Source organism: Salmo salar, chromosome 09 (assembly GCF_965601325.2).
Source record: "Salmo salar chromosome 09, fSalSal1, whole genome shotgun sequence".
NCBI classification, from domain to species: domain Eukaryota; kingdom Metazoa; phylum Chordata; class Actinopteri; order Salmoniformes; family Salmonidae; genus Salmo; species Salmo salar.
In genome coordinates this window covers 145,148,471-145,176,063 of record NC_138299.1, presented here as the reverse complement: position 1 = coordinate 145,176,063, position 27,593 = coordinate 145,148,471, and the positions used below count along the sequence as shown (strand labels likewise).

Below are 27,593 nucleotides of genomic sequence, written 5' to 3'. Positions count from 1 at the left end.
ACAACCTGAGAGGCACACAGCACATAGCAGCCTGAGCCAAAACAACCTGAGAGGCACACAGCACATAGCAGCCTGAGTCAAAACAACCTGAGAGGCACACAGCACATAGCAGCCTGGGCCAAAACAACCTGAGAGGCACACAGCACATAGCAGCCTGAGCCAAAACAACCTGAGAGGCACACAGCACATAGCAGCCTGAGCCAAAACAACCTGAGAGGCACACAGCACATAGCAGCCTGAGCCAAAACAACCTGAGAGGCACACAGCACATCGCAGCCTGAGTCAAAACAACCTGAGAGGCACACAGCACATAGCAGCCTGAGCCAAAACAACCTGAGAGGCACACAGCACATAGCAGCCTGAGTCAAAACAACCTGAGAGGCACACAGCACATAGCAGCCTGAGTCAAAACAACCTGAGAGGCACACAGCACATAGCAGCCTGAGCCAAAACAACCTGAGAGGCACACAGCACATAGCAGCCTGAGCCAAAACAACCTGAGAGGCACACAGCACATAGCAGCCTGAGTCAAAACAACCTGAGAGGCACACAGCACATAGCAGCCTGAGCCAAAACAACCTGAGAGGCACACAGCACATCGCAGCCTGAGTCAAAACAACCTGAGAGGCACACAGCACATAGCAGCCTGGGCCAAAACAACCTGAGAGGCACACAGCACATAGCAGCCTGAGTCAAAACAACCTGAGAGGCACACAGCACATAGCAGCCTGAGTCAAAACAACCTGAGAGGCACACAGCACATAGCAGCCTGAGCCAAAACAACCTGAGAGGCACACAGCACATAGCAGCCTGAGTCAAAACAACCTGAGAGGCACACAGCACATCGCAGCCTGAGTCAAAACAACCTGAGAGGCACACAGCACATAGCAGCCTGAGTCAAAACAACCTGAGAGGCACACAGCACATAGCAGCCTGAGTCAAAACAACCTGAGAGGCACACAGCACATAGCAGCCTGAGCCAAAACAACCTGAGAGGCACACAGCACATAGCAGCCTGAGTCAAAACAACCTGAGAGGCACACAGCACATAGCAGCCTGAGCCAAAACAACCTGAGCCCCCCCCCCCCCCCCCATTCCCAAGGATGGTAAAGAATAGAGGATTTAACTGGAACAGACTGTGCTCCTGGAAATCAGCTTGGTTTTGTGGGGACTGCGAGTGGGGACAAAAAGGCTTTAAAATGTAAACAGAGAGATGGAGGCGGGGTGCACTGAGTGTATGGAGCTCAGTTTTGGGCATGGTGGGTTGGTGGATGGGTGGAGTTGCTGACCATATGTGTTTCTATTTACACAACCTTCTCATGGTGGTTAATGAACGGATGGCAGGTACAGCCATGGAAGTTCTCTTGGGGTGGTTGGTAAATGAAGAGGGTAACTGAGTCAGTGACATGTGCCCCCCTCCGAAACAAAACAAAAGGCAGAGGAAACAAATGAAGCATTTATTTGGGCAGGGAGTGACGCTGGTCCTTTTCAGGGGCCGGGGGACTAAGTGACTGCCCAACTGCATTAAACAGTACATAGAAGACTGGGCAGATGCCTGAAGGATAATGGTTAACTGACAGCTTATGGGCCCATCTGCGCCTCTCCCATGTTGTTAAAGGAGGTGGGGGGTGCTCACTTGACTTGCTAAGGAGGAGCCCCGACCTCTACAGCTGCCCTGTAATTGAGAGTGTGTGAAGAACGCTGTGTGTTTGTCTGCACTGTCAACGTGTGTGTGTGTGTGTGTGTGTGTGTGTGTGTGTGTGTGTGTGTGTGTGTGTGTGTGTGTGTGTGTGTGTGTGTGTGTGTGTGTGTGTGTGTGTGTGTGTGTGTGTGTGTGTGTGTGTGTGTGTGTGCGAGAGAGAGAGAGTGCGCGTGAGAAAAAGATGTGGTGAGAGAGGAAGAATAACTAATAAATCATAACCTCATCAAGCGTCATGAAAAGAAAGAGTGAAGAAGACAAAGCGACCAAGCTCTCCTCAAACGATGAAAACCTAGAGAGAGAACCTTGAGAGAGAAAACCTCTAGACAGAAAACCTCTAGAAAGAAAAACTTGAGCGAGAGAAAATCTCTAGAGATTCGAGGGAGAGAGAGAGAGAAGACCTTGAGAGAGCAAACCTCTAGACAGAAAAACGAGAGAGAGAGAGAGTCACGTTCTTCAAAAGGACGGGACCAAAGCGCAGCGTGCGTATAGTTCCACATATTTTATTTTAAAGTGAAACTTAACAAAACAACAAAGACCAAAATGAACGTGCCGTTCGTAGCACACAAATGCACTAAACAAAACAATATCCCACAAAACACAGGTGGGGAAAAGGCTACCTAAACATGATCCCCAATTAGAGGCAACCGTTACCAGCTGCCACTAATTGGGAACCGTACAACTCACCAACATAGAAATACAATGACTAGAACACCCCCCTAGTCACGCTCTGACCTAAACACCATAGAGAACCAAGGACTCTCTATGGTCAGGGCGTGACCGTTCCCCTCCCCCCCAAAGGTGCGGACTCCGGCCGCAAAACCTGAAAACAAATGGGGAGGGTGGGGGGGGGGGTGCCTCGGAGGAATCTGGCCATGGAGCTGGGTTGGCCGCCGTGCCTGGACTGGGCACCGGCACAGAGGAAGGCTCCGACCATGGAGCTGGGTTGGCCGCCGTGCCTGGACTGGGCACTGGCGCAGAGGAAGACTTCGGCCCTGGAGCGGAACTGGACGCCGTGCCTGGACTGGGCACCGGCGCAGAGGAAGGCTCCTGCCTTGGAGTGGGACTGGACACTGTGCCTGGACTCCCCGGATCGTTGACCATCACTGGAAGCTCCGGGCCATTGACCGTCGCTGGAAGCTCCGGACTGTGACCCGTCGCTGGATGCTCCGGACTGTGAACCGTCGCTGGAAGCTCCGGACTGTGAACCGTCGCTGGAAGCTCTGGACTGTAAACCGTCGCTGGAGGTTCCTGGCTGTAGAGGCGCACTGGAGGCCTGGTGCGTGGAGCCGGCACAGGTTGCACCGGACTGGTGACACGCTCTTCAGGGCGAGTGCGGGGAGCTGGCACAGGCGTCACTGGACTGGTGACACACACTTCCGGGAGGGTGCAGGGAGCTGGCCCATGACGCACCAGACTGCTGACAGGATCTTCAGGTCGAATGTTGTGCAGAACACACCTGACCAACATCTCTCTCATCTCTCTCAACTTATCCATTGCCACCCTGATGGTCTCTGGCTCTTCAGGACGAGTGTGGGGATCCGGCACAGGACATACTGGACTGGGGAGGCCCACTGGAGGACTGGTGCTTGGAGCCGGCTCAGGTTTCACCGGATTGATGACACGCTCCTCCAAACGCCTGCGTTGCCGCATACTCCTAGCTAACCCCTCTCTCCGGTATCCTTCCTCACACTGTTCCATCGACTCCCAGGCGGGCTCTGGCTCTCCCAGCTGCTCAGTAGACCACCCCTCGTGCACCCCCAAAAAAATCTTGGGGTTTCTGTGGCCGCGGTCCCCGGCGTCGTCGCTGTCCTTCCTGCGTCCTCTGAGACTCCCGCCAAGGAGGGGTCTCATGTCCTCCAATGATCTCCTCCCATGTCCAAAACTCCTTTACCTCATGAACACGCTGCTTGGTCCTTGCCTGGTGGGATATTCTGTCACGTTCTTCAAAAGGACGGGACCAAAGCGCAGCGTGCGTATAGTTCCACATATGTTATTTTAAAGTGAAACTTAACAAAACAACAAAGACCAAAATGAACGTGCCGTTCGTAGCACACAAATGCACTAAACAAAACAATATCCCACAAAACACAGGTGGGGAAAAGGCTACCTAAATATGATCCCCAATTAGAGGCAACGATTACCAGCTGCCTCTAATTGGGAACCATACAACTCACCAACATAGAAATACAATGTCTAGAACACCCCCCTAGTCACGCTCTGACCTAAACACCATAGAGAACCAAGGGCTCTCTATGGTCAGGGCGTGACAGAGAGAGAGAAAACCTCGAGAGAGAAAACCTCTAGACAGAAAACCTTGAGAGAGAAAACCTCGAGACAGAAAACCTCTAGACAGAAAAACTTGAGAGAGAGAAAACCTCTAGAGAGCAAATCTCTAGACAGAAGACCTCTAGAGAGCAAACCTCTAGACAGAAAATCTCTAGACAGAAAACCTCAAGACATAAAACCTATAAACAGAAAACCTCTACAAAGAAAAACTTGAGAGGGAGAAAATCTCAAGAGAGAAGACCTTGAGAGAGAAAACCTCTAGAGAGCAAACCTCTAGACAGAAAACCTCTAGACAGAAAAACGTGAGAGAGAGAAAACCTCTAGACAGAAAACATCTAGACCAGGTATTCCCAAACTGGGGTAGGGGTACGCACAATTCCATTGGGGTTACACCGAATAAAATTGTGAATCACATTATCAAAATCTTCACATTTTCAAACAGTACATTTATATTTTCCAACGGGGCTATACATTTGGGTGAGTTTTTTTTCTGTTGCCTGAGCAGCCTCGTTTCACTGACAAAAATAAAATTTGTGTTCAGAGTGTTCTAGTGTTCAGCGAAATAACAACACAATGTCAAATGCAGGTAGCCTAGTCAAATAATTAACATCCAATCACATTAACCGCTACTCTTTTGCTGGAAACCTTCACTCTTGTGCAGACATTTAGAAACTAAACATGGCAATTTGAAAAATAAGCCACTGGAGTTTTTTGATCCAGAATAAAGAGGACTTTCGAGTAGTAAGACATGTATAAAAGCAACAGATACCATTAATAAGAAGGGTCTAGAAGCGTCTTATATGGTGAGCTACCGAGTGGCTAGGACAGGCAAGCCCCATACTATTGTGGAGGACTTCATTCTTCCTGCTGCTGCGGATATGACTGGGACAGTGCTGGGGGAAAAGGCCACAAAACATATACAGACAATGACTTCATCAAACAACACTGTTTCACAACGCATCACTGACATGGCAGGAGATGTTTTGAAACAATTAGTGCTTCGCATACAAGCCAGTGAATTATATGCATTACAGCTGGATGAGTCAACAGACATGGCGGGCCTGGCACAGCTCCTGGTATATGTCTGTTACGGTTATGGGGCTTAATTAAGGAAGACATCCTCTTCTGCAAACCACTGGAAACCAGGACAACAGGAGAGGATATTTTTAAAGTACTGGACAGCTTTGTGACATCAAATGGACTTTGGTGGTGAAGATGTGTCGGTATCTGTACTGATGGCGTAAAAGCCATGACAGGGAGACATAATGGAGTGGTAACGCACGTGTAAGCAGTTGCTCTGACGCCACTTGGGTACACTGCAGCATCCACCGAGAGGCTCTTGCTGCCAAGGGAATGCCTAACAGCTTGATAGATGTTTTGGACACTACAGTGAAAATGGTTAACTTTGTTAAAGCAAGGTCCCTGAACTCTCGTGTATTTTCTGCATTATGCAATGATATGGGCAGCGACCATGTAACGCTTTTACAACATACAGAAGTGCGCCGGTTATCAAGGGGCAAAGGATTGACACGTTTTTTTTAATTAAGAGACAAGCTTAAAAAGTGTTCTTTACTGACCATCATTTTCACTTGTCTGACCGCTTGCATGATGACGAGTTTCTCACACGACTGTTCAATCTGGGTGATGTTTTTTCTTGCCTGAATGATCTGAATCTAGGATTACAGGGACACTCCGCAACTATATTCAATGTGCAGGACAAAATTGAGGCTATGATTAAGAAGTTGGAGCTCTTCTCTGTCTGCATTAACAAGGACAACACACAGGTCTTTCCGTTATTGTATGATGTTTTGTGTGCAAATGAACTCAAGGTTACGGACGATGTCAAATGTGATATAGCAAAGCAACTGAATGATCTGGGTGTGCAATTACGCAGGTACTTTCCCGAAACGGATGACACAAACAACTGGATTCGTTATCCCTTTCATGCCCTGCCTCCAGTACACTTACCGATATCTGAACAAGAGAGCCTCATCGAAATTGCAATAAGCGGTTCTGTGAAAATTTCATTTAATCAGAAGCCACTGCCAGATTTCTGGATTGGGCTGCGCTCAGTTTCTTGCCTGGGCAAATTGCGCTGTTAAGACACTGATGCCCTTTGCAACCATGGACCTATGTGAGAGTGGATTCTGGGCCCTCATTAGCATGAAAACCAAATACAGGCACAGACTGTGTGTGGAAAATGATTTAAGACTGAGACGCTCTCCAATACAACCCAACATTGCAGAGTTATGTGCATCCTTTCAAGCACAACCTTCTCATTAACCTGTGGTGATTTATTCACAATTTTCGATGAACAAATAAGGTTTTATATGTAAGATGGCTAAATAAAGAGCTAAATTATTGATTATTATTATATTATTATTTGTTCCCTGGTCCTATAAGAGCTCTTTGTCACTTCCCACGAGCCAGGTTGTGACAAAAACTCACACTCATTCTTATGTTTAATAAATGTATTGTATAGTGTGTGTGGCAGGTTTACAATGATGGAAAAAAACAACATTTGAGAGTGCACTGACTGTGGTGCTAGAGGGGGTACGCAGCTGGAAGTTGAATGTTTGAAGGGGTACGGGACTATAAAAAGTTTGGGAACCACTGCTCTAGACAGAAAACCTCTGGACAGAAAACCTCTGGACAGAAAACCTCTGGACAGAAAATTCTACAGAGAAAGCATCTGGACAGAAAACCTCTACACAGAAAACCTCTGGACAGAAAACCTCTGGACAGAAAACCTCTAGACAGAAAACCTATACACAGAACACATATACACAGAACACCTCTACACAGAAAACCTCTACACAGAAAACCTCTACACAGAAAACCTCTAGACAGAAAACCTCCACAGAAAGTCTCTGGACAGAAAACCTCTACACAGAAAACCTCTAGACAAAAAACCAACACACAGAAAACCTCTAGACAGAAAACCTCTAGACAGAAAACCTCTAGACAGAAAAAAACTATGGACAGAAAACCTCTAGACAGAAAACCTCCACAGAAAGTCTCTGGACAGAAAACCTCTACACAGAAAACCTGTAGACAGCAATGAGAGTTATGAGAGTCTGTGCTGTGGCAGAACAACAGGAAGCTGTTACCTGTCATGTTGAACCAAATATGATTGTAACCCTGTTTCCTGTAGGGATGATGGAGAATGATACTATGTTGACCTCTGACCCCACTTAGCCTGGTCTGACAAGCAGAGAGAGCTAAGGACTGACTGACCACTGGGGAGTTAACTCAATGCGACTCTCTTTTTGACAAAGTCAAAAACAGTTAAGCTCTGTTATCTTTGACTGTTGGTAACACTTTACTTTACGCCATGTAATGAAATGTTAATAACATGGTAATAGTATAGTAACAACAAGTTGTAGTTCCTAAAAAATATGAAATTGCAGTTTCTAGATTCTACTATAGAGAGCAAGGTGAACTCCCTCCCTCCCAGCTTGCCCTGCCCTGTCCAGAGCCTTATACCGCTGCCCCTGCCCTGTCCAGAACCTTATGCCCCTACCCTGTCCAGAACTTTATGTCCCTGCCCCTGCCCTGTCCAGGGCCTTATGCCTCTACCCTTTCCCCTGCCCTGTCCAGAACCTTATACCCCTGCCCTGCCCTTTCCAGAACCTTATGTACCTGCCCTGTCCAGAACCTTATGCCCCCGCCCTGTCCAGAACCTTATGTCCCTGCCCTGTCCAGAACCTTATACCCCTGCCCTGTCCAGAACCTTATACCCCTGCCCTGTCCAGAACCTTATACCCCTGCACTGTCCAGAACCTTATACCCCTGCCCTGTCCAGAACCTTATACCCCTGCCCTGTCCAGAGCCTTATACCCCTGCCCTGTCCAGAGCCTTATACCCCTGCACTGTCCAGAACCTTATGCCCCTGCCCTGTCCAGAACCGTATGTCCCTGCCCTGTCCAGAACCTTATACCCCTGCCCTGTCCAGAGCCTTATACCCCTGCCCTGTCCAGAACCTTATGCCCCTGCCATGTCCAGAACCGTATGTCCCTGTCCTGTCCAGAACCTTATACCCCTGCCCTGTCCAGAACCTTATGCCCCTGCCCTGTCCAGAGCCTTATACCCCTGCACTGTCCAGAACCTTATGCCCCTGCCCTGTCCAGAACCGTATGTCCCTGCCCTGTCCAGAACCTTATACCCCTGCCCTGTCCAGAACCTTATACCCCTGCCCTGTCCAGAGCCTTATACCCCTGCCCTGTCCAGAGCCTTATGTCCCTGCCCTGTCCAGAACCTTATGTCCCTGCCCTGTCCAGAACCTTATGTCCCTGCCCTGTCCAGAACCTTATGTCCCTGCCCTGTCCAGAACCTTATACCCCTGCCCTGTCCAGAACCTTATACCCCTGCCCTGTCCAGAGCCTTATACCCCTGCCCTGTCCAGAGCCTTATACCCCTGCCCTGTCCAGAACCTTATGCCCCTGCCCTGTCCAGAACCTTATACCCCTGCCCTGTCCAGAACCTTATACCCCTGCCCTGTCCAGAACCTTATGCCCCTGCCATGTCCAGAACCGTATGTCCCTGTCCTGTCCAGAACCTTATACCCCTGCCCTGTCCAGAACCTTATGCCCCTGCCCTGTCCAGAGCCTTATACCCCTGCACTGTCCAGAACCTTATGCCCCTGCCCTGTCCAGAACCGTATGTCCCTGCCCTGTCCAGAACCTTATACCCCTGCCCTGTCCAGAACCTTATACCCCTGCCCTGTCCAGAGCCTTATACCCCTGCCCTGTCCAGAGCCTTATACCCCTGCCCTGTCCAGAACCTTATGCCCCTGCCCTGTCCAGAACCTTATACCCCTGCCCTGTCCAGAACCTTATACCCCTGCCCTGTCCAGAACCTTATGCCCCTGCCATGTCCAGAACCGTATGTCCCTGCCCTGTCCAGAACCTTATACCCCTGCCCTGTCCAGAACCTTATGCCCCTGCCCTGTCCAGAACCTTATACCCCTGCCCTGTCCAGAACCTTATGCCCCTGCCATGTCCAGAACCGTATGTCCCTGCCCTGTCCAGAACCTTATACCCCTGCCCTGTCCAGAACCTTATGTCCCTGCCCTGTCCAGAACCGTATGTCCCTGCCCTGTCCAGAACCTTATACCCCTGCCCTGTCCAGAACCTTATGCCCCTGCACTGTCCAGAACCTTATGCCCCTGCCCTGTCCAGAGCCTTATGCCCCTGCCCTGTCCAGAACCTTATACCCCTGCCCTGTCCAGAACCTTATGTCCCTGCCCTGTCCAGAACCGTATGTCCCTGCCCTGTCCAGAACCTTATACCCCTGCCCTGTCCAGAACCTTATACCCCTGCCCTGTCCAGAACCTTATGCCCTTGCCCTGTCCAGAGCCTTATACCCCTGCCCTGTCCAGAGCCTTATGCCCCTACCTCAGTCAAGTGATTGACAACTCCGTCTGCCTTTCCTTGTTCAACCACTGCATTCAGTTGCCTTAGCCTCTCCTTAGCCCTGCACATGCACACACACTCATGCACACTTGTAAAAACAATATCTCACCCCCTTCCTTCTCTCTCTCTCTTTCTCTAGCCATTGTTTGGTGGAATACTTCCATCAGATAAAGAGAAGTCTTTTTCTATGGCAGCCATTCTCCTTGACCTTCACAGGCCTTTTCACTCTTTCACTCACTTCAAACCGTCTTTTGGCGTGCTCGGCTGAATGTGGCAAGTCCATCACGGGTGAAGGGGGTGCGAGAGGGTCTGAAGGGGCTGAAGGGGAAAACTCAGAGCCCCTACTCATTCTCCATCCCCCCACTTCAAAGTTGGCCTGCATTCATTAATTGCCCTTTGAATTGATATCAGAGGGTCACAATAGGGGTGTGAAAGGAGAAAGAGGCTTTAATGAAGCATAGAGCCCCCATTCATTTGCAGATAACTATGTTTTAACGCTTGGATCGTCATCATGCACGACATTATTATAAAAAAACGAATGCGAGGCGGAGGAGTAAGGGAGTAGGAGAGTAGGAGAGGAGAAGAGGAGAGGGACAGAGAGAGCCTGAGGCGAGGGTTAGTGAGAGTGATTTGGTGCTCCCCCTTGCCCCCTGTGCCCTTGTGCCCAGGGACACACTGAGTGACACATTCCTCAGACAGACTGATATTCCCTGTCATCAGATGCTCATGTTATTTAGGGAAATCGCTATTTTGCTCTATATAGCCTCAGTATAACTCTACATAGCCTCAGTATAACTCTATATAGCCTCAGTATAACTCTACATAGCCTGAGTCTAACTCTATATAGCCTGAGTCTAACTCTATATAGCCTCAGTATAACTCTACATAGCCTCAGTATAACTCTATATAGTCTCAGTCTAACTCTATATAGCCTCAGTATAACTCTACATAGCCTCAGTATAACTCTATATAGTCTCAGTATAACTCTACATAGCCTCAGTATAACTCTACATAGCCTCAGTATAACTCTATATAGCCTCAGTATAACTCTACATAGCCTGAGTCTAACTCTATATAGCCTGAGTCTAACTCTATATAGCCTCAGTATAACTCTACATAGCCTCAGTATAACTCTATATAGTCTCAGTATAACTCTATATAGCCTCAGTATAACTCTATATAGTCTCAGTATAACTCTATATAGCCTCATTATAACTCTACATAGCCTGAGTCTAACTCTACTTAGCCTGAGTCTAACTCTACATAGCCTCAGTATAACTACATAGCCTGAGTCTAACTCTACATAGCCTCAGTATAACTCTACATAACCCCAGTATAACTCTACATAACCGGAGTCTAACTCTATATAGCCTCAGTATACCGCTACATAGCCTCAGTATAACTCTACATAGCCTGAGTATAACTCTATATAGCCTCAGTATAACTCTACATAGCCTGAGTATAACTCTATATAGCCTGAGTCTAACTCTACATAGCCTCAGTATAACTCTATATAATCTGAGTCTAACTCTACATAGCCTCAGTATAACTACATAGCCTGAGTCTAACTCTACATAGCCTCAGTATAACTCTACATAGCCTCAGTATAACTCTATATAATCTGAGTCTAACTCTACATAACCCCAGTATAACTCTACATAACCGGAGTCTAACTCTATATAGCCTCAGTATAACGCTACATAGCCTCAGTATAACGCTACATAGCCTCAGTATAACTCTATATAGTCTCAGTATAACTCTACATAGCCTCAGTATAACGCTACATAGCCTCAGTATAACTCTATATAGTCTCAGTATAACTCTACATAGCCTCAGTATAACGCTACATAGCCTCAGTATAACTCTATATAGTCTCAGTATAACTCTACATAGCCTCAGTATAACTCTACATAGCCTGAGTCTAACTTCAATCTGTGTGGTTAGAGCCCTGAGTGCTGATTGGCTGACATTTATTTTTACTGTTCTAATTACGTTGGTAACCAGTTTCTAATAGCAATAAGGCACCTCGGGGGTTTGTGGTATATGGCCATTTTACCACGGCTAAGGGCAGTATTCAGGCACTCAGCATTGCATCGTGCATAAAGAACAGCCCTTAGCCGTGGTATATTGGCCATATACCACACAGTCTAACTCTATATAAACTCAGTTTAACTCTATATAACCTCAGTCTAACTCTATATAGCCACTAACAGTATATAACCTCAGTCTAACTCTATATAACCTCAGTCTAACTCTATATAACCTCAGTTTAACTCTATATAGCCACTAACTCTATATAACCTCAGTCTAACTATATATAACCTCAGTTTAACTCTATATGACCTCAGTCTAACTCTATATAGCCACTAACTCTATATAACCTCAGTCTAACTCTATATAGCCACTAACTCTATATAACCTCAGTCTAACTCTATATAGCCACTAACTCTATATAACCTCAGTCTAACTCTATATAGCCACTAACTCTATATTACCTCAGTCTATCTCTACATAGACCCAGTCTAACTCTATATTGCCACGAACTCTAGATAACCTCAGTTTAACTATATAACCTCAGTCTAACTCTATATAGACCCAGTCTAACTCTATATTGCCACTAACTCTATATAACTTCAGTCTAAATCTATTTAACCTCAGTCTAACTCTATATAGACCCAGTCTAACTCTATATAGCCACTAACTCTATATCACCTCAGTCTAACTCTATGTTTCTCTGAAGTCTTAAAATAACATATTGGACATTTTCTATACAGCTTCTTCGCCCTACTTTGATCGTTGCTAGAGACCGTAGCGACAACCATTAATGTGCCAGAAGTGACTATTATTCATAGCTTCTCGTATAGAACACAAGATGTAAGAACCGAAGATGTCAAGGTTGTCACGTTTTCTATAACTCTCTTTAATGAACCACCTTTATGAATGTATGAATCATCTACTGCTGGATATTTTCATTGTGAAATCGTGTTTACAAGGTGAAAATCACAGAGAAGAACTAAAGTGTAAAGTCTATTTAAGAGTGTACATGGAATGTGCCCTGAGTGGAGTGGCATCAATCAGATCATCTTACTGAGTTTCCTTATAGTCTAATTCTTCTGTTCCCTAACTTTAAATGCACATACAACTCAAACTTTCACTCCAAAATACCAATGTATGACTTGTGTGAAAGCTTCAGTGACATGCGCACATCAGCCATTATTTGGAATGTACCTTTGGAGTGTAACTGAATCCATGAAGATAACTGATTCTCAGCAGGGAGCATCTTTAACACCTTAAAACATAAGAACTGGAACATCATGATGTACATGGTAACGTGATATGGGACCTTGACCATGAATCTATGCTGCACTATAGTGTGTAATGTGTTTCCATCTTCAATGCCTCTTATGCTTCACAAACCAGATGCCCACAATAGCAAAGCCTCATGTCACCACGCTTCACCACCCTCCCTCTTCCAGCGCCACTGTAAGACAATGATGAACATCACAAATCCAACATCAGAAGCTATGCAGAACATAACTCTGCAAACTCTCACGCACTAAATACACAAACCTAGCCCCTAATACTCTCTCAAAGCCTTCTCTTTTACCGTCCCCTCCATTATCTCTTCCACTCTCACTCTCTTCCCCACTCACTCTCTTTCTCACTCTCTTTCTCACTCTCCCCCTCTCTGCCTCTCCTCCTCTCTCCCTCTCTCCCTCTCTCCCTCCCTCCCTCTCTCCTCCTGGCACTAATCCAGTGTGTGCCCACATAGTAAATTGTATAGAAGCTCCATCCTTCGCCTGAGTAGCGGGCAGTTCGTCAACTTTATTTACACAAACAAAGTCCTGCTCATTTTCTGTGACAAAAGCAGCTAAATCTTTTGGCTCTTTCATGTATTGTCAGCTCTTGATTCCCTTTTGTCCTGCAGCTATTGGCCTGGCTCTGGGCACAATGAGGCTGGGAGAATGGCAGCAGATTGGCGGAATGCGCCTCAATAAACCTAATTATGACATGATGACTGCGCTCACCATGGCAGGTTTTCAAAGATCTCAGACTTATTCAATTAGCCCTTTCCAGGAGTCCCTTTCACAAAATAAAGTTATCCCCCTTTGACTGTTTGTCTTTCAGATGGGGAATGTTGTGTGTGTCTGAGTATAAATAGAAATGTGCTGGGCCAACAAGGCTCCTCTGTATGTATCATCAGCGTTACTCAGGGTAATTTTAATTAGCCAAGTAAGGTTAAGAAGATACACTGGAAATATGAGAGAGGGAGATAGAGGGGAGGGCCGATGTGTACATTATCAGTCATTAGCTCACTTTCTAGGGTTAATTAACTCAATGTTAGCCTTTTAGATTCTGGAAGGCAGAGAAACGACTATATCCAACCACTGCTAATGGTTATGCAGGGACTGGGCCAAAATCGAAAATATGTGCAGGAGGCATTTCGTGAGACTGGAGCACTGACTGGACATTTAGACAAGTATTTTCTGAAGAGTGGCAGAATGTGTTCAACTATTGTAATTCTAAGTGGAAAGTATTTTCTCTGCTACCAGAATTGAGAAAGATAGCCTGACCTACTATCTACTTTCAAGTCAAACTGCACAAGCCTTTATTCCAAACACATTTGGCGCGTGAGGAGATGCATGCGCATCGTTTTAGGCACTGTGGTGCACGAGGCTGCAATTTAGGGAGCTTGAGATTTTCGAAACACATTTCTGTGGTTTTTTCCCCCAGACAAATAAATCCAAACGAGCCGCCTTTGATGTGGACACTTAAGGGAAATGATAATGAATTCTGAACGACCAGGGCTCAACTAGTGCTCCTCCCTCGCACAACAATGGTCTTAACAAACAGCACTTCATCAATGTTTGACCCGCTTCGCTGAAAAAAAGTATTTTTCAGATTGTAATTGCGGCTGTAAAAACATAATTCCAAATGAGACCAGACAGAAAAAACAGTAGACACCATAGGTCTCGGTAAAACTAAAAGTCGTTAAAAAATATAGAGAAATGACGTTGCTGGCATCCCTATACCCATCTAAGCTAGTTTCTAGAGTGCCACAAAAGCCTTGTCCTCAGGTCCAAACACCACCCAATTTGGAATGTGCGCTCATTACAACTCTCATTACCTACGCATAATAGCCTAAACCATGCATTAGTTAGAGTCAACTGATATTACTGCAAACGTAATGTGTTCCCGTTTCAAGTCAAAGCATTGTCGTGGCAAAGGTCATTTACATTTTTCGTTAACCCTTAGGTTAAATGATAATTTGACTGGTATGAATAGCAAACTGACTGAGGTAAAGCGAGCCCAAATGAGCACGTTGACACAAAACAACGTTTATAACGGAAACTGCTACTAAGTTAGGCTTATTATTAATAACTTATAGCCTACATTTTGGAATTAATAAAACAATGTAGCATTTATTGGTAACCCAATAAATAAAGACAAATATTAGAGGGGTCAATGGCTTAACGGATAACTCATTTTAGGGACTTTTCTACAACGAACTGACTTTCTTTTGTTAGCGGTTGCACTCCTGAAGATGAACCATAGATATTAAACGAATGTGCGCCGCGGGCATGGAGAGAAAGAGAAGGAAAGCAAGGGAGAGGGGCGGGTTCGCTCTCCGGATGAAAGTAAAATAAAATAAAGGGATCGATTTAATCCGCTTGAAGAGATTTTGAGAGCGCAAGGGGGTGAGAGCATGATGGGTCAGGATTGCAGCAGTGCGCATGTTCCATTGTGACCACCGCTCGAGGCCAAGCGCGCCTCTCCGGGGAGAACATTGGTCCCCATTCACCAAAGGAGTCTTTAATACACTCCCTCGATCATTAAATGTGACATAGCACAATATCAAATCATTTAGAAGACATTATTAATGTTTAAGAGTGCAAGAATAGGGCATCAAAGACCTAATAATAGACCATGCAGAGAGGCATGTTACTAGCCAATTGCATATCATTTGGCCGTATTGGTAAGAAAAATATATTGTGCAACAATTTGTACTTATAAAAATAATAAAATGACTACAATTATTAGCCCTATGAGTTAAATTATTAATAACCATCAAGTAGCAAATGCATATATTTTGGAAAATATTTGTCATTTCATGAACTATAATACTTTGTCAAAGCCGTTTATATGGAGCTGCTACACAGAAAATATAATTTATTATCTTGTGGCATTGGAATTTGTAACATGCCTAAATACTTATTCGGTGATATTAACAAAAAAACGTTTCAACATTGTGTAAACAACTTTTAAACATTGTGTAAATATGTGATTGTGCACAAAATGTATAACATGGGTGCACATAATACACAAACAGTTTCGTAAACTATTATGTCGGCAATGCTCTGAATGTCCAAAATGAAAAGTACCAAATGATCAATAAATGTAATTCATCTCGCCATTAAATCAGCGTGTTAAGCTGATTTGAAAGTTATGTTTTTAAAATATCAGTTAGGCCTATACACTGCGTGTGTGTGTGTGTGTGTGTGTGTGTGTGTGTGTGTGTGTGAGAGAGAGAGAGAGAGAGAGAGAGAGAGAGAGAGAGAGAGAGAGAGAGAGAGAGAGTGAAAGGGGGCTTGAGGGGTTCTGAATGGCAGTCGGCTTCTTTATATGACTTAAAACGACTCCAAAAGAAACATTTTGTAGGTGAAAACGGCCATTTCTCCATGGTGAACAGTCTCTAGACCTAGCCCGAGCAGCGGCTATTGACGGACCTGAATAATTCATCCTTCATTGCGGTTTCATAATGTATTTTCTCGGCCTTTTGTTGGGAAGCTCCCTCTCCTTTTCTGACTGAATTATAAACAGGTTGCCTTCTTTTATGGCGACCAAGCTGCTGCGAAGCCAGGCTTTGTCCACGCATAACCGAAGCGTCAGTCTCAATGGACTCTCGCGGCTTTGTCTCCCAAGTTCATCCTCAAGTGTCCGATTGTGTGCTCGAGGCCTGGCTTTGTGAGGGATGGAACTGTTATACAAATGTTTGATCAACTCATTTGGACGTTTTGTCCCCTCCAACTCCCCGTATTTTCCTCTAATTTGTTTTACTGTGCCTGCATTTTACAGTAGAGCAGAGAGCAGCTGCATTAAGATGGAATAGGCCTGCAAATTCGTTCATAATAAATCGTGGGAAACCGTAAGAAGGGATGTTATGATATTTATTTGTTTGAAATGTACCATGACAATTAGGGGTTGAACAAGTTTTTGGTTCTTTTTTATATACTTTTGATATCAAACATTACAACGGGGCTATGTGCATCTCGATGAAAATGCATGTTATTAGTATGGTAAAGACATTTTAAAATAGGCCTACAAGGTAAATAGGCCTGCAAGTGGCCTAACATAAACAATTAAATAAATGCAATATAAATATATGTAGCAGAAGTTGAATATGCACAGGCTATTCGAATAAATCTATAGGATTCTTTTTTATGAAGAACATTCGACTGTTTCGAGGCCTGTCCCTTAAGTTTGTCGGTAACAAATCGCATGTGTTGCCCACTTTGTGTAAGCACGTGTAGTTATACATTCGTTAACTTTTCTTTTTTTTTCATTAGCTCTCTCTCTCTCGCTCTCTCTCTCTCGCTCTCTCTCACACACACACACACACACCACACACACACACACACACACACACACACACACACACACACACACACACACACACACACACACACACACACACACACACACACACACACACACACACACAAGGGGCAATCCTCCCTTTCCCACAAAATCTATCACCTGCTGTTTGAATTATCCTAACGCCTCATGGGACAAGCATTAGCAGGAGCGATATGGTCGATAAAGAACGAAAACCAGTGCACTTTGACGGTCGACAAAGGAAGACACACTCCCTGTGCTTCCATCGCATCGAAAAGCAACAACTTTACAACTAAAACTTAGTTGTAGACAGACAAGTCCTATCTACCTCACATAGTCTAAACATGAATGGCAACCCGTAAGGACTGGTGACACCCATGGTAAAAATGTAGGCCTATCCTATCAAGAATGATTTATGGAAGTCAATAAGCTTACACAAAACAAGATGAAAACCTTTAACTGTCCATCTTTGTTGAGTTTTGAATAAACGAGAGGTTTCCTCGCCGTTTCAAAGAACATTAAAGTGCACAGTGGAAGCATTTAGGCCTGTATATGAAGGGCCTTCCCCCTTACGCAAAAAGTAACTGCCTCACACAAGTTACCTATAGAAGAGAGAACATTAATTAATTAATTAATTTATGACTGCACTCACATCGGTCTCCTAAGATGCCCTCGATGCTATGTTTGGCCCGCCGTTCGTGTTCTTCTAATTCCTTTTTCTCGATTTCATCTTCATCATCATCGTCATCTCCCTTCCCTCCGAATTTACTCCTCATGATGCGACTGATAGAGCTCACTGTGTTACAAGAAATTACAGAACACTGATTAATAAATAATAAACTGGAAAAGCCGAAATAAAAGTTCAACAATCTGCACTCATTTGCTTTTATTTGTCCTTCTAATATACCGTGATAAAGCATCAAATAAATAGAAACATATATTGACTTAGCGTCAATAATTGCATTGCAATATTTTTTATGATTTTATCTTAACTTAAACTTAACATGGAAATTATATAATTTTCAGCACTTGTTTACGTTTTTGTTTTCAGAGAGTAAACAGTTTTTTGCGGTAAAATGTGGTTACTGAGATGGAAAACACATTAGGCCCATTATGATAAATAAGACGGTGATATATGATGGTGATGGTGATGATGACCATGATGATGATGAACAATCTACGGCTGCAGGTGAAGATTGCACCCATTTAAATGGGCAGCAACTATGACAGAATGCAGATATTTCCTTTTACCTGATGGAACGGTGTTCCGGTCACATATCCCATCCATCAGTAATTTATCCCGAATCTCCCAGCTAAACATACCCGGGTTGTCCCGCTTGTACTCCTCTATTCTCTTCTCAACATCAGGCGTCGTCCCCTGCTAAGGAAACGACACATCATATCATCGTTAATTCATTAAGGCATAATAAACAGCTCATATCTACTTACACTGTCTACTTACACTGTCTACTTACACTGTCTACTTACACTGTCTACTTACACTCAACAACACAATATACGCCTCTTACATGCTTTTTCAACCTGTGGCTTGTTACATTTTAACCCAACATCTCATACGTTGAGACAGACAGTTTTATAAGGAGAACCAAATGCATGACAATACAAAACCGAACACTTTCACCTGCTCGTGCTCCCTCTCCCTTACCTTGGGTTTGCTTCCCCCGATGGCCCCGGGTCGAATAGAGCCGGTCTCCTGGTACCGGCAGAGGATTTTGGAAACGCAACCGTGAGAGACGCGGAGCTGACGGGAGATTACGCATGGCCTGATGCCATGGTGGGCCATTTCGACGATCTTATGGCGGATATGGTTGGGCAAAGGTCTGCCATTTATGAAAACTCCCCCGAGCTGGTTCATTCTGCCTTGGCCTAACGGGGTAGAGACTGCGTAAAAGAAAACACAAAATGGCTCCAGATTGCTTAATGATTCTAAACCATAGGCCACACAACAACTAACATTGATTCCATCATAGGCTACTAATAACACCACAAGACTACTACAAATAATGTTCAATAAAACAATTATTATAATAGCCGAATACAAAAATAAAAGTTGTTTAAACTTAAAGGTTTGGTAACAATAAAAGGCCTTAAAAGTTTCCTTAAGTAATGATATGTTAAGTTTTACATATTCTGTAAATAAACAAAAACGTTGTTTTCAGAGATTAGGAAATTATTAAATTAATAGTTTCATCCTCAAAAGTTGACAAACAAATAGATAAATACAAAAAGTTATGTCAATAACGACTACAAAATAAACCAGATCAAAACGTCGAGGTTAACAGTTCAATCCACTTTGCATTCGATAACCGAAATTAAAAGAACATTGAAACATGAAACATGAAAAGAACATTACAATTTAATTGTGTTACATCTCAATTCTGCGTGTCAATCCGAAAGTTTAAATATTTTTTTACAATTGGATAAGACCAAGTTTCTGTTTAGGAGGGGGGCTTATGGTGTAGGCTACAATATTGAATTCACAGAGTTTCCTATATTAATAATCGCTCTTTAATTATTACGCATCGAAGCCCAAATCTTCCCACAAGCAGTGCTCAAAAAGTTGTTTCGACTTTTGATTTTACCTTCCAGTGGGAAGCCACTGTGGGGGTAGTTCTGCGCCAGCATGGGGCGCATCATCCTTGGTATTGCCCCAGCCAACGCAGTCATACCTCCACAACCCTACGCCTTCTGCTAACCTCCCGCCAGAGAAGAGAACCGGGAGCTGCCGACGATGGAGCTTGACCAGTGGGTGAAATTATGAGTAAAAATGCACTGTATTCCAGTTCGTGGAAGGTTAGCCTTGATAGGGTAGCCACTGGAGTAGACAAGAAACAGCGTCCTGGTAGAAAAAAACACTCCCGACTCCCGAAAAAAAGAGCCCAAGTTACCAAACCCGGAAAAACTGGAGGTAGACTTCTGAAGAGTGCGCCTATGCCTTGATGTTTTACCAGTCGAGAGGCACTTGGATACGTGTGGAATCTGCGATGTCATCAAGAATCATGCAAGTGATGTTGTTCTCGCTGTTGTTGTTGACAGACGTTCAGAGTGAGGGAAGATGGTCAAAACCCAGAGGACATTTATTAGTTGTGCTGTACTTCTTTCACATCAGTGATCCAGGCTATATGATTGGTTTAGAGGAGGCAGACCCGGCTCTTGGGCGTGCGTAATGATTGGCTGACAGCGCAGGAAACTTTCTTCAGTTGTTGTCAGAGACGTTGCTTGGGAAAGAACTGAGGAACGGTCTTTCATCATCCCATTGACAGATGTGACGTCACCTCAGATCATAAGTTCACGAACAGATGTTGATTAACTATACAGATACGTGTAGTTTTAGATGTTGCTGTATTGATTAACTATACAGATACGTGTAGTTTTAGATGTTGCAGTATTGATTAACTATACAGATACTTGTAGTTTTAGATGTTGCAGTATTGATTAACTATACAGATACTTGTAGTTTTAGATGTTGCAGTATTGATTAACTATACAGATACGTGTAGTTTTAGATGTTGCAGTATTGATTAACTATACAGATACGTGTAGTTTTAGATGTTGCAGTATTGATTAACTATACAGATACGTGTAGTTTTAGATGTTGCAGTATTGATTAACTATACAGATACGTGTAGTTTTAGATACTGCAGTATTGATTAACTATACAGATACGTGTAGTTTTAGATGTTACAGTATAGATTAACTATACAGATAAGTGTAGTTTTAGATGTTGCAGTATTGATTAACTATACAGATACTTGTAGTTTTAGATGTTGCAGTATTGATTAACTATACAGATACTTGTAGTTTTAGATGTTGCAGTATTGATTAACTATACAGATACGTGTAGTTTTAGATGTTGCAGTATTGATTAACTATACAGATACGTGTAGTTTTAGATACTGCAGTATTGATTAACTATACAGATACGTGTAGTTTTAGATGTTGCCTTATTGATTAGTCGCTCAACATACAACCGTTTTGAATTTAAGGTATTTTTTTCCTAGAGCGCATGCACCCATTTGTTCTCACTCCATGGTCTAAAGATAAGACAGATGCAGCAAAAGTTAGTGCACCTCGAGGAATTTATTGTCGCTTTTAGATTGCGCACTACCAACAGGAGAGCCGTCTGACGGGGACTCGCGCCCCAGCAGGGTACGACGCCAGGAGAGCCGTAAAGAACGTCTGCTCTGCTGACAGAGACGTTACTATTGTGTTGTCGGGCATTTATTTATAGTTGCCTTGCTAGTTGAAAAGACACTTAGTGTCCCTATAGGCAATCGTACAAGGAAGGGCATTGCAGTCTCTCTTTCTCTCTCTCTCTCTCTCTCTCTCTCTCTCTCTCTCTCTCTCTCTCTCTCTCTCTCTCTCTCTCTTCTTTCTTTCTTTCTTTCTTTCTTTCTTTCTTTCTTTCTTTCTTTCTTTCTTTCTTTCTTTCTTTCTTTCTTTCTTTCTTTCTTTCTTTCTTTCTTTCTTTCTCTCTCTCTCTCTCTCTCTCTCTCTCTCTCTCTCTCTCTCTCAATTCAAATCTGTCTCTCTCTCAACGTTTGGCTGCAGTGCAGGGAATTGTAGAAGTCAAAGCAACCATGCTCTTTAGAGCTCCCCTATCAATCAAAGGACAGAGGTTCATTCCCCACCTTTGAATTCAGACAAAACCCCTCTTCGCTCCACTGTCCATCTGAAGGAGCTCAACTCTACTTGCTTAGCGGCATGTTTGCTTTTACGTTTAATTTCTTCAGTCCCAAGAGTATATAGAGTAACACACACGTATTACAATGTTTGTGTTTTTATGGTCCGATCACTTTTGGATGGTAATGGTATTTGGATGATGTTGCAGTAAGCGTGTCATTTTTTAGTCCTACATTCATCCCATCCCATGCCCTTGTTTTATTTTTGTCTGATATTTTCAAATTCAATAAGTAACATAAATACCCTCTTCGTCTATTTGGTGAATAATGTAGGCGTGTAATTTATTGTTTTGTAAGCGTTTTCTTTTCTTTGTGTGTCATCCCAAATATCACCCGTTTTATATGTTCTCCTTAAAGTGGTGCTTGCGCGTAGGTTGCAGAAGCACAGAGGTCGTTACCCATTCAGGTGCAAAGGTGCGCTGTAACCGGATTAGCTCGCCCACGGTGGAAAGAGGTTTGACGCGGGACCTGAGGGCATATTGTACATTTACAGGCTAAATGGACATTTAAATATTGACATTGTTATTAGGGCCTCCGTGATATTTATAATATGCATAATGTAGCCTAGATAATACCAATAACAAACAGGTCTATGCTTGCTGCTACTGCCAGTATCCTTGCTAATTACAGCTACAGAAGAGGTTTGACCAAATTGATGTTAAAGACGTGCTACTCCCTCTCCGGATTTTGGAAATGTGCATTTAGACTACTGTTTTGAGGATTGTTTTGTTTTTTCTCATGACGAAAAGGTTATTGTGAAACGTGTGCCCTTGTAAAGGTATTTGAAGGAATTCACGCTCCACGTGACGTATACCTGAAGACAACAGCCACTGGTTGGAAGGCACCTGATGTTCCAAGTCGTTATGTCTTTACCTCCACCTCTCCAACCCGTAAGGTCACCTGGGAGAAAAGAGGGCACAGCGGGGAGATCGAACGTAAGCACTATCATACTTCTCTTATTTACGCAGAAAATATATATCCCACTGGCTTTCGGTGGCCTCAATTAACATTAGCCTCTTTCGTACCTTTGAAAATACACTTAAAATGTTGTCTTTCTGTTAGAACGCGCGTGGACAATAGCTTCGCGCTGGGGAGAAAATACGCAGGGGAAACGAGGGTCCTTTCACGTGCTAAAGAGCAGATTATTGTCCTTCACTGAACCCTTAGGAGGAGGAAACCAAGTCAATAAAATTTATATTAGTTTTGTCAATTGACTTCACATTTAAATAGCCTATTTGAACAAGGGACATTGTCAAATATTGATGACAAAAAATATTATAATAACCATTGATGTATTGCTTTATACTTCCCTCAACAACCTATGTATTTAATCTACAATTTTTACAGATCAATTCTATTGGATGAAAATGTATATTGGCACATGCCAATATGAAGTTGCTGGTGAGAACATATTATAAAGAATACAATGATCACATTGATGATGATTGGGTGCATAAAAAGCTTTGATTGGCTGCACAAAGATCATTTGTGACAATTTTCCTAGATATAAATATTTTAGTTTAAGAACATAAAAAGTCACATTTTAGTGAAACGATAGGATTTTTTTACTTTACACATAATAGTGTCATCCCTCTTGGATATTCTGACAAAACATTGGTCTTACATTTACTAACGTTGCGATTTCGGGGTCATTGAATTTATTGAAACTGGATATTGTACCCTAAAAAAAGTGACAGGAACGAAGGAAAATAGAGAGCGATGATGCATACCTCCGCCTTCTTGAAAGCAACACAGAATCTCCGTGACTAATCCATTACCCGGGATGAAATTCAAAGTCAGAAATGTCGCTGTATGAGAAGTAAATGAGTTGCATCAGGTATGCAGAGTCGGAGGCAAATCTGTAAACACGTATTTGTCCATTATTTATTTATTTATTAAGGCTATAGATCAACAATTCACCCCAAAAATATTAAGATATGCATATCGAATGAAGATATCGAATTAAGATATGCATATAGGCTAACTAGAAGACTGACCTCCGAGATGGTTATAAAGCAAAGTTATATAAAAGCATGCCTAACTATGTCTCTAGATGTTTTACAGTGTTTATCATGAAATAAATGTTTATATGAAATATAAAGTGACACCATATTATGATGTATCACATAATTAGTTTGCATTGATGCTAAATGCTGGAATTTGGGTATGTTCACTTGAAAAAGAAAAGGAGAGCCGCACACTCTAGGAGCTCAGATGCAATAATTTAATAAACGAAAAACCAACGTTTCCAAAGACAAGCTGTCTTCATCAGGGTTATTCAATTATTGCATCTGAGCTTATAGAGTGTGGCTCTCCTTTTCTTTTTCAAATATTCTACTCCTCTATCCAGCACCTCTCCTAAACAGGTGTTCTACTCCTCTAGCCAGTACCTCTCCTAAACAGGTGTTCTACTCCACTAGCCAGCACCTCTCCTAAACAGGTGTTGTACTCCACTAGCCAGTACCTCTCCTAAACAGGTGTTCTACTCCTCTAGCCAGTACCTCTCCTAAACAGGTGTTCTACTCCGCTAGCCAGTACCTCTCCTAAACAGGTGTTGTACTCCACTAGCCAGTACCTCTCCTAAACAGGTGTTCTACTCCGCTAGCCAGTACCTCTCCTAAACAGGTGTTCTACTCCTCTAGCCAGTACTTCTCCTAAACAGGTGTTCTACTCCTCTAGCCAGTACCTCTCCTAAACAGGTGTTGTACTCCTCTAGACAGTACCTCTCCTAAACAGGTGTTCTACTCCTCTAGCCAGCACCTCTCCTAAACAGGTGTTCTACTCCTCTAGCCAGCACCTCTCCTAAACAGGTGTTCTACTCCGCTAGCCAGCACCTCTCCTAAACAGGTGTTCTACTCCGCTAGCCAGCACCTCTCCTAAACAGGTGTTCTACTCCTCTAGCCAGCACCTCTCCTAAACAGGTGTTCTACTCCGCTAGCCAGCACCTCTCCTAAACAGGTGTTCTACTCCGCTAGCCAGTACATCTCCTAAACAGGTGTTCTACTCCACTAGCCAGCACCTCTCCTAAACAGGTGTTCTACTCCGCTAGCCAGCACCTCTCCTAAACAGGTGTTCTACTCCGCTAGCCAGTACCTCTCCTAAACAGGTGTTCTACTCCACTAGCCAGTACCTCTCCTAAACAGGTGTTCTACTCCTCTAGCCAGTACCTCTCCTAAACAGGTGTTCTACTCCTCTAGCCAGCACCTCTCCTAAACAGGTGTTCTACTCCTCTAGCCAGTACCTCTCCTAAACAGGTGTTCTACTCCTCTAGCCAGTACCTCTCCTAAACAGGTGTTCTACTCCTCTAGCCAGTACCTCTCCTAAACAGGTGTTCTACTCCTCTAGCCAGTACCTCTCCTAAACAGGTGTTCTACTCCGCTAGCCAGTACCTCTCCTAAACAGGTGTTCTACTCCACTAGCCAGTACCTCTCCTAAACAGGTGTTCTACTCCTCTAGCCAGCACCTTGTCTAAACAGGTGTTCTACTCCTCTAGCCAGTACCTCTCCTAAACAGGTGTTCTACTCCTCTAGCCAGTACCTCTCCTAAACAGGTGTTCTACTCCGCTAGCCAGCACCTCTCCTAAACAGGTGTTCTACTCCTCTAGCCAGTACCTCTCCTAAACAGGTGTTCTACTCCTCTAGCCAGTACCTCTCCTAAACAGGTGTTCTACTCCGCTAGCCAGCACCTCTCCTAAACAGGTGTTCTACTCCACTAGCCAGTACCTCTCCTAAACAGGTGTTCTACTCCTCTAGCCAGCACCTTGTCTAAACAGGTGTTCTACTCCTCTAGCCAGTACCTCTCCTAAACAGGTGTTCTACTCCTCTAGCCAGTACCTCTCCTAAACAGGTGTTCTACTCCGCTAGCCAGCACCTCTCCTAAACAGGTGTTCTACTCCGCTAGCCAGTACCTCTCCTAAACAGGTGTTCTACTCCTGTAGCCAGTACCTCTCCTAAACAGGTGTTCTACTCCTCTAGCCAGCACCTCTCCTAAACAGGTGTTCTACTCCTCTAGCCAGCACCTCTCCTAAACAGGTGTTCTACTCTGCTAGACAGTACCTCTCCTAAACAGGTGTTGTACTCCACTAGCCAGTACCTCTCCTAAACAGGTGTTCTACTCTGCTAGACAGTACCTCTCCTAAACAGGTGTTGTACTCCACTAGCCAGTACCTCTCCTAAACAGGTGTTCTACTCCACTAGCCAGTACCTCTCCTAAACAGGTGTTCTACTCCACTAGCCAGCACCTCTCCTAAACAGGTGTTCTACTCTGCTAGCCAGTACCTCTCCTAAACAGGTGTTCTACTCCACTAGCCAGTACCTCTCCTAAACAGGTGTTCTACTCCACTAGCCAGCACCTCTCCTAAACAGGTGTTCTACTCCGCTAGCCAGTACCTCTCCTAAACAGGTGTTCTACTCCACTAGCCAGTACCTCTCCTAAACAGGTGTTCTACTCCGCTAGCCAGTACCTCTCCTAAACAGGTGTTCTACTCCTCTAGCCAGCACCTCTCCTAAACAGGTGTTCTACTCCTCTAGCCAGTACCTCTCCTAAACAGGTGTTCTACTCTGCTAGCCAGTACCTCTCCTAAACAGGTGTTCTACTCCACTAGCCAGTACCTCTCCTAAACAGGTGTTCTACTCCTCTAGCCAGTACCTCTCCTAAACAGGTGTTCTACTCTCCTAGACAGTACCTCTCCTAAACAGGTGTTCTACTCCACTAGCCAGTACCTCTCCTAAACAGGTGTTCTACTCCTCTAGCCAGTACCTCTCCTAAACAGGTGTTCTACTCCTCTAGCCAGTACCTCTCCTAAACAGGTGTTCTACTCCGCTAGCCAGCACCTCTCCTAAACAGGTGTTCTACTCCTGTAGCCAGTACCTCTCCTAAACAGGTGTTCTACTCCTCTAGCCAGCACCTCTCCTAAACAGGTGTTCTACTCCTCTAGCCAGTACCTCTCCTAAACAGGTGTTCTACTCTGCTAGACAGTACCTCTCCTAAACAGGTGTTGTACTCCACTAGCCAGTACCTCTCCTAAACAGGTGTTCTACTCTGCTAGACAGTACCTCTCCTAAACAGGTGTTGTACTCCACTAGCCAGTACCTCTCCTAAACAGGTGTTCTACTCCACTAGCCAGTACCTCTCCTAAACAGGTGTTCTACTCTGCTAGCCAGTACCTCTCCTAAACAGGTGTTCTACTCCACTAGCCAGTACCTCTCCTAAACAGGTGTTCTACTCCACTAGCCAGCACCTCTCCTAAACAGGTGTTCTACTCCGCTAGCCAGTACCTCTCCTAAACAGGTGTTCTACTCCGCTAGCCAGTACCTCTCCTAAACAGGTGTTCTACTCCGCTAGCCAGTACCTCTCCTAAACAGGTGTTCTACTCCGCTAGCCAGCACCTCTCCTAAACAGGTGTTCTACTCCTCTAGCCAGTACCTCTCCTAAACAGGTGTTCTACTCCGCTAGCCAGCACCTCTCCTAAACAGGTGTTCTACTCCTCTAGCCAGTACCTCTCCTAAACAGGTGTTCTACTCCGCTAGCCAGCACCTCTCCTAAACAGGTGTTCTACTCCTGTAGCCAGTACCTCTCCTAAACAGGTGTTCTACTCCTCTAGCCAGCACCTCTCCTAAACAGGTGTTCTACTCCTCTAGCCAGTACCTCTCCTAAACAGGTGTTCTACTCTGCTAGACAGTACCTCTCCTAAACAGGTGTTGTACTCCACTAGCCAGTACCTCTCCTAAACAGGTGTTCTACTCTGCTAGACAGTACCTCTCCTAAACAGGTGTTGTACTCCACTAGCCAGTACCTCTCCTAAACAGGTGTTCTACTCTGCTAGCCAGTACCTCTCCTAAACAGGTGTTCTACTCCACTAGCCAGTACCTC

At 44.3% G+C, this 27,593-nt stretch overlaps 1 protein-coding gene across 4 annotated transcripts in view; it reads right to left on the bottom strand.

Moving 5' to 3' along the window:
- Positions 1-20,184, bottom strand: part of LOC106613139 (paired box protein Pax-3-A) — a 44,065-nt gene extending 23,881 nt beyond the window's left edge. The window contains exons 1-4 of one of the 4 annotated variants that reach the window (XM_014215101.3): positions 19,623-20,184; positions 18,686-18,921; positions 18,343-18,400; positions 17,672-17,815 (exon numbers count right to left, since the gene is read on the bottom strand). In XM_014215101.3, the coding sequence (XP_014070576.1) occupies positions 17,672-17,815; positions 18,343-18,400; positions 18,686-18,921; positions 19,623-19,707 (523 nt within the window). In that variant the 5' untranslated portion in view covers positions 19,708-20,184. Of the gene's footprint in view, positions 1-17,671; positions 17,816-18,270; positions 18,401-18,685; positions 18,922-19,622 lie in introns of all 4 variants that reach the window. The other 3 variants (XM_014215099.3, XM_014215103.3, XM_014215100.3) reach the window with 3 other exon arrangements.
- Positions 20,185-27,593: the final 7,409 nt, after the last annotated feature.